This window comes from Schistocerca cancellata, chromosome 10, assembly GCF_023864275.1.
Source record: "Schistocerca cancellata isolate TAMUIC-IGC-003103 chromosome 10, iqSchCanc2.1, whole genome shotgun sequence".
NCBI lineage: Eukaryota > Metazoa > Arthropoda > Insecta > Orthoptera > Acrididae > Schistocerca > Schistocerca cancellata.
The window spans coordinates 27,882,719-27,896,314 of NC_064635.1; the positions used below are offsets into that span (position 1 = coordinate 27,882,719).

Here is a 13,596-nt window from a genome sequence, read left to right on the forward strand (position 1 = left end):
TCAAGCTTTCCAATGCCTTCTGCCCCCAAAGTTGGTGAATATTTGTCAAATTACTCACCAACGTCCTCTGTCATATCGTTGTCATTTCCACAGGTCTTTGTGCCCAAAAAATCCTCCAATTTCAGAAAAAGATCATAATAACTTGGGGCCAAATCCTGGCTATAAGGTAAACGTTCAAAAACTTCCCATTTAAACTGCGAAAGCAAATACTTTATCAACACAGAGGCATAATCATCTTGTGACTGATGCCACTTCATTTACTGGCTCTTTCTTTCTAAATTTTAAAGGGAAGCCCAGGTCTCATCAACAGTAACAGTGCAGTTCAAAAATTCCTGGCCTTGCTTGTCATTCTGAGTGAGTAAAGTCAAAGTGCAATGGTGTTTTGGTCACAAAACTAAATTATTTTCAAAAGATCATTACTATTAACAATATTTTTGTGAGATTGTAATGTTGAATATGTAAGTTACCAATAAGAGACACCCCCCCCCCACCTCCTCCCTGTTTGCCTCGCTGAAAAAGAAACTAGCCTTAATGCATGACACAATGTAGTGGAGTTTGACAGTCTGTGGGACGAAAGTGTGAACATCATCTTCCTCACATTGTCACCCCGCTACACACATACTTCATACCGTGCATCTTACGATAAGAAAATTGATACACATCATGTGTTTACCCAATTATAAAATGAATTTTTTCCTCAAATTCAGCATTTGAAAAATACATAGTCGTCTTATATTCAGAAATTAAACTACTGCTGCTTACATTGTTTAATAGACTGATAAATGGGGTCCATTTTAGATTAACAAATGAAGCTTTGGGGTTGACGTAAATTTACAGATGAAGCTTTCGCTATTGAGATCACATGCAGATTTATTTTGAAAAATTCAGGAAGTTAGAGCTGGGCAAATTATACTCAAATTTGAATGGGCTCGAGATATAGCGAAGTGCTCCATACGATATCGACCGTGCTGGTACAGTCATGTTACAGTTGACTTGGACGGTACTAGTGCAAGGGATACATGAGAAATTATGAACTGTGGGAGTCTTTGCCACATACTTCAGTTTTTTATGAACTTCTACCATGTTTAAACAGCAGTTTAACTGAATCCATTTGTAGTCAGAATTGAATTACTTTAAAATTGCACAAATACTCAACAATAGTGTACATTTCTGCAGGATATGGTAAAAGTCTAGATAGGGGCCTGTGCCAAACTTACCTGTTTTGTGCAGCAATGTTATCAACAATTGCCACAAGGTACGATGGGAACAAAAGGGGTTGTCAGCAGCTGGTTCTATGCGGCCAATGAGAGTGCAGCAGGCATACGATATGTTTGGAAGCGAGAGACATTGTTACATTCTTATGTCAGCATAGAAGTGAAATCCACTATGTATTATGGGAGCTGGGATGGTAGAGAAACAGTTGTATTCTCAGGTCCCACCACAACCACAACTTTGAGAAGTTGCAGCATTTTCGAAAGAAACAGCCAAATATTCGTGACAACAGAAATATAAATTTTGCAGCTGTGCTATTGGGATGATTGTGGTGGTGATTCAAAATAGTGATACCACAGACAACAGCCTTAGTAAGCAAAACGTTAATGAAGGTAAACAGTATTGTAAACCTTTTCTTTTTATTTGTCCTTGTATTATCAGAATATAGACAATCAATAGATGGCATAAGTTTAGAACATATATAGTGTAAACTTTTTAGGCAGATATTTTGTCATTAAAAGAGTTTGTAATTTTGATTAGTCTGAATACATTAAATTTTTTTTTTTTTTTTTTTTTCAAGGAGCCTCTTAAAAAATGGTGTTGCTATCTTACACTCGCGTAAATATGATACATCACATATGCTTATATGTCTCATGAAAATGTCTTCTCTGGGTTGTATGTTGTTCATGTAATAGATCAGAAACTGCTTCATTATTAAATTCACAACAATAAATAAACTAATTGACAGCGCAGCATAACACAGCAGTAACTATGTAATGGCTAATACACTGCTGCAGGACCTTCAGTGTTGTTGTTGTTAGTGGCAGTGGGCAGAGACAGAGCATTGTTGATGTCGGAACATGTGAGGCAATACTGACCGTACGACTTATCTTTGAAAATAGATTAAGGAAAGGCAAATGTACATTTCTAGCATTTGTAGACTTAGAGAAAGCTTTTGACAATGTTGACTGGAATGCTCTCTTTCAGACTCTGAAGGTGGCAGGGGTGAAATACAGGGAGCGAAAGGCTATTTACAATTTGTACAGAAAGCAGTTATAAGAGTCGAGGGGCATGAAAGGGGAGCAGTGGTTGGGAAGGGAGTGAGACAGGGTTGTAGCCTATCCCCGATGTTATTCAGTCTGTATATTGAGCAAGCAGTAAAGGAAACAAAAGAACAGTTCGGAGTAGGTATTAAAATCCATGGAGGTGAAATAAAAACTTTGAGGTTCGCCGATGACATTGTAATTCAGTCAGAGACAGCAAAGGACTTGGAAGAACAGTTGAACGGAATGGACAGTGTCTTGAAAGTAGGGTATAAATTATTGTTAAAAAAGAAAGGTGTCCATGCAGTGTCATGGAATTCATCCTCTCAGTGTCTTTGGCCTGCACTGTAGGCACAACAGCAGTTCTGACTCACCTCAGATAAAATAAGTAAATAATAAGTAAGAACTAAATCTCTGTGAAGGAAAAATTAAACATATTAAATAAAAATTCCATGAAGACACTGTATCTATAAACTTTACTGTAAACTTACAAATCATAGCTAAATGTGACATTACAAGTGATTGGACCAGTGATAGGGGTATAAATGTCTGTGCCAATTTTGTGACAATATACGAGTACTTCGCCGGATTATCATCAGGCACTCGCAGCTATTGAGTACGTACTGAGGTTCCCGGCTTGAAGCATTAATAATAGGCCACTGTCCCGGTTCACCGGTACAGTCTCCATAATCACTTTCGTTTTTGTGCTATTAGGTAACACCACTGAATGCTTGAAACTAAAATGTGACTGTGCTTAACCATGTGACAAAGTTAGTTCCTACTTCAGTCAGGACCACAGTTTGTATTGCCAAGTAATGCTGCATTTCTCATTTAAAAAATATTCAAGGGAGACAAATATTTTTTTAGGTCACCCCCATACCTGCGTCTGCCGGGCCACTCGGTGGGAGACGACAGTCCTCCGGTGCGAGTAGCAGCCATCACGCCGGCGACGAGGACCAGCCGCCACCTGTCCAGGCCAGCTTCGAGTTCCACGGTGCGGGCGGTGCGCCACGGGGAGGTGGGGAGTGGGAGCAGTGCACTGCATCCCTGCAGTTCACGGCTGACACCAAGCGCCTTTTCCAGACGCTCCAGCGGCCCTACGGCTCGCACTCCAGTTTCATGCGCCACCTGCTACTCTTGGAGAAATACTGGCGACAAGGTGACCGTCGACAATTGCTATATTTGTTTTTATTCCTCTCAGGCGTCCAAACTGATGCAGTTGATATTTTGACAGTGCACCCTCCATCTTCAGGTAATACCTGTAGATTGAGCATCTTTGCCAAAGCACTACTCCTTTATACTCTCTTCAGTCATCGTCCCTTTATTCACTACCTGGCCACATGTTGTGTTGGGTGGAGTGATAGGGGGACAAGACCACAGAACGCCTTGCATGAAACTCAGTCGCTTAGTGCTTCTACTGTCTTTGCTACATCACACTTCCTTCATATAAAATCATTTATACAAAATCAAACAGTGAAAAATCCAGTATCGAATAATGACAATATTATGAAAAGGATAGATAGCTTCTCACCATATAGTGGAGATGTTGAGTCACAGGTAGACCACTAAATTAGTAAGTAGGCCGAAAGCTTACTGATTTAGCAGTCTCTTTGTTGTGCCTATCTGTGACTCAGTGTCGCCACTGTATGGCGAGAAGCACCTGCTTCAAACTTCTCTTTCTCTCCTTCCCCCTCCCCTCCCCCAATCCCTTCCTTCACTATCCAGCCACCTGCATGCCAGACAGAGTGGTGGTGGGAAGAGATGTGGTTGCTGAGTGCAGAGTGTGAACCCATCGCTCAGTGCTTCTGCTGCCCTCTTTGCTGCCCTCTTTGTGCACAGCTGTCACTCTCAGCCAATGCTGAGTGTTGGGTCCCACAATTTACTGAGAGAGAAGCTACTGTGTCTGTTGATCTTGCTGTCAGCCTGTTGTGTGAGGTCTGTTCAAAAATTTACAGAACATTCATAACTTCCTGCCAATGACATGATGAAGCAAAATGTGGTTGGCATCCCTGCACACACCTGTGTTTAACGTGTAACTGCTGAAAATTTAATTGTCGGTGTCTGTTAGTTATTGTTCAATGCTGTATTGAGTAGAATGCTGAGTCGTGCAGTTCGTGTATTTCGAGATGGAAGAGTTGGAAGAACAGTGTGTCAGCATTAAATATTTTGTCAATGAAATTTTGCATGCAAATCGAAGACTGACTGTCAGAGAGATTGCAGAAGAATGTAGTATTTCAGTTGGATCACGTCATGAAATCCTGACACAGCATCTTGGAATACATTGTGTTGCCGCTAAGTTCATCCCACGACTCGTGAGTCAAGAGAAGAAAGACCTTCAACTAGCAATCTACAAAGAACAGATGAGAATGTAATGTTCCTTAAGAGATTCGTCCATTGATGAAATGTGGGTCTACAGTTAAGATGTTGAGACCAAGGTTCAGTCTTCACAGTGGGTCGGGAAAGAGTCTCCAAGACCAAAAAAAGCTCATCCGGTTAAGTCAGATTTCCAAGCCATACTGATAGTTTTCTTTGACTTTGAGGGACATGTTGTGACCCCTGCGAGAAAATGTGAGAAGGAAGCAGCCTGAAATGTGGCAAGACAATTCATGGTTCTTGCATCACAATTACGCACCTGCATTTCATCCCTGTTGGTGCATGACTATTGAACAAAAAACAATCACTGTGCTGCCTCCAGATCTTACCCCTATGGGCTCTTTCCCACCCCCCCCCCTCCCCCCCCCCTCTCCCAAGGTTTTTATTTCCAGCAGTGTGTGCCCATTTCAGTTCTAGTAAAAATGGTGTTGGGACAACAGAAAGTGTTTTGTGTTCTATGTTTTGTACTGTGGGGGTCAGTAATAAGTGTTTAGCATGACTTTCATACTAGGTATGGCATGGATCCTCCTACAGCACGGAACATTAGACGATGGCATGAACAATTCCGAGAAACAGGTTGTTTGCGTAAAGGCAGATCTCCGGGCCATCGTCAAGTGTCTGACACAGAAGTCTAATGCATCTGCCATAGTTTCACAAGGAGTCTGCAGAAATCTATTCACCATGCAGCTCAACATGCCCCAGATGTTCGTCTGGCATGTATTGTGTCGACGTTTACACATGAAACCATCCAAAATTCAGCCACTGCAAGCTCTGTGAAGATGACAAACAACAATGTGTAGAGTTCTATAATTTAGTTCTTGGCAAGATGAAAGATTACAGTCGTCTGCTGCATTTAGTGTTTAGCAACGAGGCAACATTCCATTTAAATAGAAAGGTGAACTGTCATGATGTGAGAATGTGGGGTACGGAACAGCCACATGAAGTTGTACAAAATGAGAGGATCTCTCCAAAATTTAATGTGTTTTGTGCAATTTTACGGGGAAATGTGTATGGTCCATTTTTCTTTGGCGAGAACACTGTTAAGGAAGCACATATGTCAATATGTTTGAGAACTTTCTTTTCCCACAGTTGAAGACTGATTGCAACGACTTCGTTTACCAAAAGGGTGGGGCACTGCCACACTGGCATGTAGAAGTGCAGGAATTTTTTACTCAAAGGATTCCTGAAAGATGGATCGGTCGCACTGGACCAAATGATTCCGTCTTAAATTACTGGCCTCCAAGGTCACCGGACCTGACTGTATGTGATTATTTCTTATGGGGATTTATAACAGAATCTGTTTGTGTGCCTCCATTACAAGCAATGAATGAACTGAGGCATGCTCTCTGCAGTGTGAGAACAATTTGAATACCACATTGACATATCCCATGCATCTCAAGGGGTGCCATATTGGGCACCAATGAAAAGGTATGGAGGAAAAAAAAAACTGTTTGAGTTTCCCATTCATCAAAAAGCAAAATTCATTGTATATGTTTATTAGTTTCAGAAATATAAGACATTCCAAATTGGATGATTCTTTTTGATACACCCTGTATATGACCTGCATCGTAGGAGACAAATATCAACAATAGCGTAAATTTCTGCAGGAGATGCTAGAAGTCTAGATTGGGGCCTGTGGCATACTTACATGTTTCGTGCAGCACTCTTGTCAACACGTGCCATTAGGTGTTATAGGAACAATAGGAGGTGTATCAGCTGCTGATTCTACACAGCCAATGAGAAAGTAGAGAGCAGACAATATGTTTGGAAATAAGAGATATCGTAACATTGTCACATCAGTGCAGAAGCAATATCCTCTGTGTTAAAAAAAAAAAAAAAAAAAAAAAAAAAAAAAAGCTGTGTTCTCAGTTCCATCTCTAACCAGACAAATATTTGTGACAACACAAGGTAAGTTTCGCAGCTGCCTTCTGAGGATGGTGATGATGATGATTACAAATAGTGACACCACCAAGATACACATAGACTAAGATCAGTGAGGATACTTATTGTCCATTATATAGTTTGCTGTACCTTTTGGCTCCAGCTTGTGTGAATAATTGTGGTTAAAAGCAAGGTGTGTGTTTTGAGACTGGGCTTGTCAGCCTGAAACTGCTAACCACTACAGCTGAATCAGTGCAATTGAGATGGACGAAATTAAAAAATTATCCAGTTTCCTCAGTTGTGGCCCTACCATCCCGTGGCAGCATGCCTCGAATAAGCAAGTGATACCACAGACGGCAGGATAAGTAAACAAACAAAGGCAATGAAGATAAACAAAAATAGTTGTTAATATTAATTTTTTATTTTATTTCTCCATGTATTATCAGAATGGGAGACAGCCAATAAATGGCATAAGTTTAGAATAGGTGTAACATTAACTTTTTAGGCAGTTCTCTTACATCAATAAAAGTTTATAATTTTGATTAGAAAGAATATGTTAAAAATAATTTTTTTGTGAGGGAGTGTCTTGAAAAAGATGGTTGTCTTATTTTCAGGGTGATCTTACTCTCTGACAAATACAGTATATTCATACACACCTGTGAAATATCTTGCTGATCACAGTGTTGTTTTTTGCAGGTGATCTGGTCCTGTCGCCGCGCGCTTCTCATCGAGCAGCTACATACGTGTCCAGCGTCCAACATCGTCTCCGTGCCTTCGACTACAATCCTCTTCAGAATAACAGTCGTCCCCAGCAAAAGCCCTTGACATCGTCGCCTAGTGCTTCCGATGTGGCTCGCAGAGGGATGGTAACGGAAACCAACTCGGTCTCGGTTATACCAGTGGGAGTGTCCGGTGAACCAGAGCCCCACGTCTTAGAGTTACCACTCCGTTCACCACCTGCCACAGCCAGTCCGTTAGCTGTCCAGGGACAGCACATAGTCAGTCGATCCCCCGGCGCCAACGGTGGTATGCGCAAGGTAATTGCTTCTTCTTTGATCGTATTATGACATGAAGTTTTGTTGTACAGTAGTTATAGACCTTAGTCTGTACATTGAGCTAGCAACAAAGGGTGCCAGGAGGAAATTTGGGAAGGCAGTTAAAGCTTAGGGAGAAGAAATAAAACTTTGAGGTTTTCCAACAGCACTGTAATTCTGTCAGAGAATGCGGAGGATTTGGAACAGCATATGATTTCAACGAGTAGAGTCTTGAAAAGAGATAATACGATGGAAAAAAATGTAAAATTGGGGTAATGGAATGTACTCAAAATTCGATTAGGAAATGAGACACGGTACACGAGTTTTGCTATTTGGGCAATAAACTAACTGATTATGGTAAAAAAGTGAAGTGTATATAAAATGCAGACTATCGGCAGCAAAAAGAATTTCTGAAAAAAAGACACACTTATTCATATCAATTTGAATGTAAGTGATAGGAAGTTTATTGTGAAAAATTTGTTTGGAGTGGCGCCTCATATGGATGTTTAATGTGAATGATAAGCAATTCAGACAAGAACAAAATAGAAGATTTTGAACTATTGTCCAGACTACAACCCAAAAGTCTCGGCTTCGATTCACAGTCAAGACTAGTGTTTTTTATTTGTCACTTAGCCTTTCCTTTATTTCTGGCAGTGTTTATCAGTGTTAAATATGTCAAGTTGCTCTTTGCTTCAGAGTTCTCATTTACTGTAGTCCCCTTTAACTAGCTTGGTAAGTCAGTGCAAAGATCAGATAATGGAAAGGGCATATCAGCTACAAAAGGACAGCGTCTAATAAAGCACTATTGTGCTAAATAAGTGTTTGGGTTAATGGCAGCTTTACCTTAAAAATGACTTTTCAGATGTTTAGGCCGATAGTAGATGTATACTAGGTAAAATTATCTCTGTCAGGATGCTGACTCCTCTTTTCTCTAAACTTCATGTTAAACTCAACAAACTGCTGTTGTATAGATAATTTATTACAGCTCATCAGTCTGTATGGAAAAAAAACTATAATTGTTTGGATCAGCATTAATCATGTGTTAGAATTGGCTGTGAAAGGTTAGCACTGAGCATCAGTTGCAGCAACATCTTCATGGCAGACCAATCATTTGCATTGAAAATTCTAAGCAGTGAGGTTGAGGCAAAACTCAGAAGGAACAACCTGTGCTTTCTACATGGAGAGCTGGTGATGCTGAGAGAACCAGAAACATAAGTTTCTCACTACAAACAACACTAATTTCTTCTCACTTAAGTAGTGACTTCCTTTATTGCAGCATTTGGCAAATTCATGACAAAAGGCAACAGAGTTAATTTCAATATAAATGGAACAGAAGTAGTTAACCAGTATGGTGAAGTTACACCTACGGTGAAAAATGGAAAGGGGAATGTTCAAGTTCGATGCTGCCAAATACATAGATGATGAGATAGTACAGTTGTCATGTACAAGCACAAAAAGAAGTAATAATTTTGACTTTCCATTTTAGTGGTGGTTGGAAATATTTCCCCTGAATTTTTTTCTCTAAGGCCCTCAAAGAATATTCTTGTGTGGAATATCCCCTGTGAAATCTGGAATAAAATTTCAAATTTCTCAGGTTTCACCGTGATAAGCATTCTGTTGATTTTTTAAAATTAAGATTAAATCTTGAGGAGGAAAGGATGGTAGTCCCTTTTGCATGTAATGATTTCCAGGAATCTTGTACAGCAGAATCCAAACATTATTGCTTTTTCGTCCTTGATTAGCATTCCATGAATTTGTGGAAGATGGCTGACCGCCATTCAGAACTAGACAACCTGTGGATAATGTCAGACCAAGTATGGCAATGTATGCAGCACACTTACTGTCAGACAAAGGAAAAGCAGGAGAATGTAACACCATAACTGTTGAATTGCTCGTAACTTCATAAAATCAAAGAAACACCTTTGTCTCCGTCAAACAGCTGTTCATACAGTTTTGACAGCAGTGTTTCATTCTTTTCCCATTTTATACCAGGTCCTGGTTGGATACTATATTCCCGGTATATGTTGAAATATATCATCGTTACGTACTAGTGGCAACTACTTTTCCTGGCAACCAATATAGTTACCATTTCCTGAAAATTTTTGATTAATGTTCTAACCCCTTGCCGATTTGAAACAGGGGTGTCTGGAAGTCTGACAACAAGCTGACCTTTTACTTTCTTTTCTTGTTCACCATACCACAGAGTGTACGTTCAGTGAGGAGTATTCATCGTTCTAAAGTTAACGACATTGGTAGAATGTTCTAAAAAATTCAGCAATGCACAATTAATACAGGTGAGGTATAATAAAGTTTTCATCTGGTACCAACTGTCACCATATGGACAGATACAGACAGTTTTGCACATTTTCATTACTAAGGTAATCATGACTTATTTAATTTCATAATAAAAATAACCTTCCACACAAACATGTGGATGGAAATAAAGTATCACATTTTCAACCTCATTATGGGGAGGTGGAAACTCTTATCAAGGAAAACTGTCCTAGACAGTTTCCAGGTATAAGAATTTGCAGATTGATCAGTTTCATTTGCACACGTGCGGGTGCACTGTCAACTGAAACAGCAAATGGTCTCGAAAACAGCTGAAAAACAGATGGAAAAGTTGTCAGTGACTGCAAAAGTTTAGAAAATTCTTTCAGTGCCACAATGAATTCTTTAAAATTCACATTTTCTTTAAGACTGATGTTCTTTGTTTGTCCCATCTCTCTCTCTCTCTCTCTCTCTCTCTCTCTCTCTCTCTCATTTCATTTTTTCCCTGACAATCCCATTTTCTTTTTAAATTTCAAATCAGAAATTAATTTTTCCTCACTTTGCATTGTCTTACTGCACACAGTGTGCATACAAGTCCACTTAAAATGCGAGGTCTACAGTCTGTTCCCTATGTTGTAATTTCCATTCCTGCTTCGCTTCTTCCTACACAATTTCAACTATAGCTGGTTTTAAATCGAAAAATCAATCCAGGTGTTCCTCTGTACTTGACCAATGTACTCTGCAGTAATATGCAGGGTGAATCACTTAAAACATGCACCGCATATGTTGTAGAAATGGAAATTACTACTAATGTGCAGCTTTCAGACTGTAATGGTAGTCAGGGGCTCGTGTTGTTAGGAAATATACAGACTGTAATAATAATAATAATAATAATAACAATAATAATACTTAAAGTGTGTTTTTTGTGCAAACATATACTTTTTAATGGAGCATCTTGTAACTGGAATCCAACACCACCAGGCAGTGCAGGCCAATTGCTCGAGGGCATTGATGGTGGGTCATCAAAAACTACAGAAGGATAACAATGAAGACGACAACAGCAGCTATGGATGGATACGGCAGAATTTGCAAGTCCAAGGAACCAAACAATGATGGATACGACGTAGGATATAGAGTGCAGTCAGAACATAACTGACTTCTGAGCAGCCCCTGTGCTGCTGGCTTATAGGCCCCCGTGAGTGCCGAGAAGCTGGCGTGGCGTGCGTGGCCCACGCATAGCACTGTGGCAGTGACAGCAGCGTTCACAGATTATAGGGGTGCCACCTAGTGGCTATCATCTACATCCACGCCTTCTGCCGGGTTGTCCAAATTGTCAGACCAGGTCAACAGAGAAGATGCCTGTTGACATTAACAAACTAAAAGTAGGATACATTAGAATGTTAGCGGTGTTTCTTACAGGATTCTTGTGTGAGTTGTTTACGAGGTGTTGTATTTTGAAAATGTTTCACACCAGCACTTGTGTGCACCATTCAACCTGTGTAGTTGCTGGCTATGATGTTGTTACATTTGCTTTCCACACAGTGTCCCTGTGTGTCCCTTGAGTGCATTGTGACTTGCTACTCAGTTAGTGTGTTACATTCCGAGCAGTAGGTCGTGAGTGGACGATGGGAATTACCATCACAGAAAAAGCCAACCTGCTCATGGTCTATGGATTGTTTAGGAAGAATGCAGTTTGTTCATGTACAGTGTATGCAGCAAGATATCCCAATAGGCATCAACCTTAAATTATGAGAATCGTGTAAACTTAGGTACATGGGCATTAAGACAGTATACTCCAGATGTATCGCGTACCTTGTTTAATGATGAAGCCACATTTACAAATCACAGCCAGGTAAACTACGAAAACATGCATTATTGGTCTGTTGACAATCCCCATTGCCTCGTCAGGTGGAATGTCTGTGCCCATGGCGTGTGGGATTGTGAACGACAAGCACATAGGCCCGTGTTTCATAGATGGAACACTGAACGCCCACAAGTATCACAGCCTCCTAACAGATCACCTTCCATGGACACTAGAAGACGTTCCTCTGCAGACTTGGAGGAATGTGTGGTACCAACATGATGGCTGCCCAGCCTATAGTGCACAAAGTACTACAGCATCTCTTCACAAAATGTTTCCAAATTGTTGGATTCAATGCAAAGGACCTGTATCTTGGACAGTCCAGTCCCCGGATTTGACATCTATAGACTAGGGAAAGCTGAAACACACTGTCTAAAAGGACATAACCAACTACACCCGATGATATGCAACAGTGTGTTACTGCAGCATGCTAGGATATCATCACTGAAATGCTAGCACATGTGCAGCAGTTGTTCCATACCAGACAGGAAGCATGATTGCTTCCACTGCTGGCGGTCATTTTGAACACAACCCGCGATGGTCAGCTGTCCTGTTACTTGTCAGAATCCACATAGCTAGTGTCTGCACTTTTGCTGTTCTTTATTGTGTGCTATCATGGGTTCTGTACAAGTGTGGGAACTTTTAAAATATATCTCATAAATGACTCACACTACAGTCCTGCAGCAAATGCCAGTGACATTCTAATTTACCCTACTTTTACTTTGTTAACATTAATAGGCATTGTTCCATTTAAAAAAGTGTATGTTTTCACAACATACACACTTCCTAAGTATTGTTAGAATCTGTTGATTGGTTAACAATAGAGTCCTTGACCACCAATCTATTCTGTGAAAACTGCACATAATTAGCACTTTCCAGTTCCACAGCATTTGCGGTGTAAGTTTTAGGTGTTTCATTCTGTGTATAGTCTACATACTCTCCATTCAGTTCCATCAGAAATTTTGCAAATGGCGATGTAATAATGTGTCCAACTTAAGAAAATTTACTACTCCTACGCCCAGTTTCATCATGTGCTCCATGCTGCAAATTTAGCACAAAGTGCTTGTCGATGTACAGAACAACGAACCCCATACAAATTGTCTACCAATTATTGTAATTTTTTGTTCTTTCATCACCAAAAAATTTTTAAAATCTTTCTGCACAGGTTTGTAATATCCTTACATAGCAAATTTGTGGTACATATGAGTTACGCAATAGCGTAATAGAGATTGAGAATTCAGATTGTTCTCTTCTGTCATTCTCATTCATTGTTAAAGGCATATGCAATTGAGCGCAAGACTGCTCTTTTTGTGCAAAGAGCAGCTGGACCTGTGAACTTGATTTTGTAGGGTAAAGAGCAATGACACCACAATTCTGCCAACTGAAGAATGTTGTACTGACTGAAAAATGCCACAAAAGTCTGCTACATGAAATGTCATGCTGAACTAAATACTTCAGAGGAGGACTGAGCAAAGCCGAGATGTACCGAGTAGTACCAGGACAGGCCAAGCTTCGTACCACACGCACACAACACTCTGTGCACACGCTCAGTTCTGCACACTGTGAACAATGCTTTGATAAAGTATATATGTCTTTGTGACTAGTTCTGGGGGCACAGTCCCATTCCTTAACCTCTCATTCTTGTAATTAGACAAGCTGGTAGTGGCACTGGCCGTACTTACAGCAGGACTTTATGGACAGGCACTCCTCAATTTTCTCCATACTTCTGGGGTGTGGAGGTCCGTGTCCAGATGTCAAGTTTCTAAAGCTGTACGGTTCAGTTCTCAGGAAATACCCAAAAAATCACCTTCATATATGATCCTGGAGCTGTTAAGTGCAACATCAACATTTAGACTACTTCACCAAAGTTACTGGCAGACAAGTGCATACTGCATAAGTCGTGTAACCACGAGGTCCCTGG

General features: G+C 40.4%; 1 protein-coding gene across 1 annotated transcript in view; it reads left to right on the forward strand.

The window, feature by feature from the left end:
* LOC126106730 (uncharacterized) overlaps positions 1–13,596 on the forward strand; it is a 143,239-nt gene that overhangs the window by 88,190 nt on the left and 41,453 nt on the right. The window contains exons 14-15 of the mRNA XM_049913108.1: positions 3,123–3,414; positions 7,206–7,546. Of these exons, the coding sequence (XP_049769065.1) occupies positions 3,123–3,414; positions 7,206–7,546 (633 nt within the window). The remainder of the gene's footprint in view (positions 1–3,122; positions 3,415–7,205; positions 7,547–13,596) is intronic.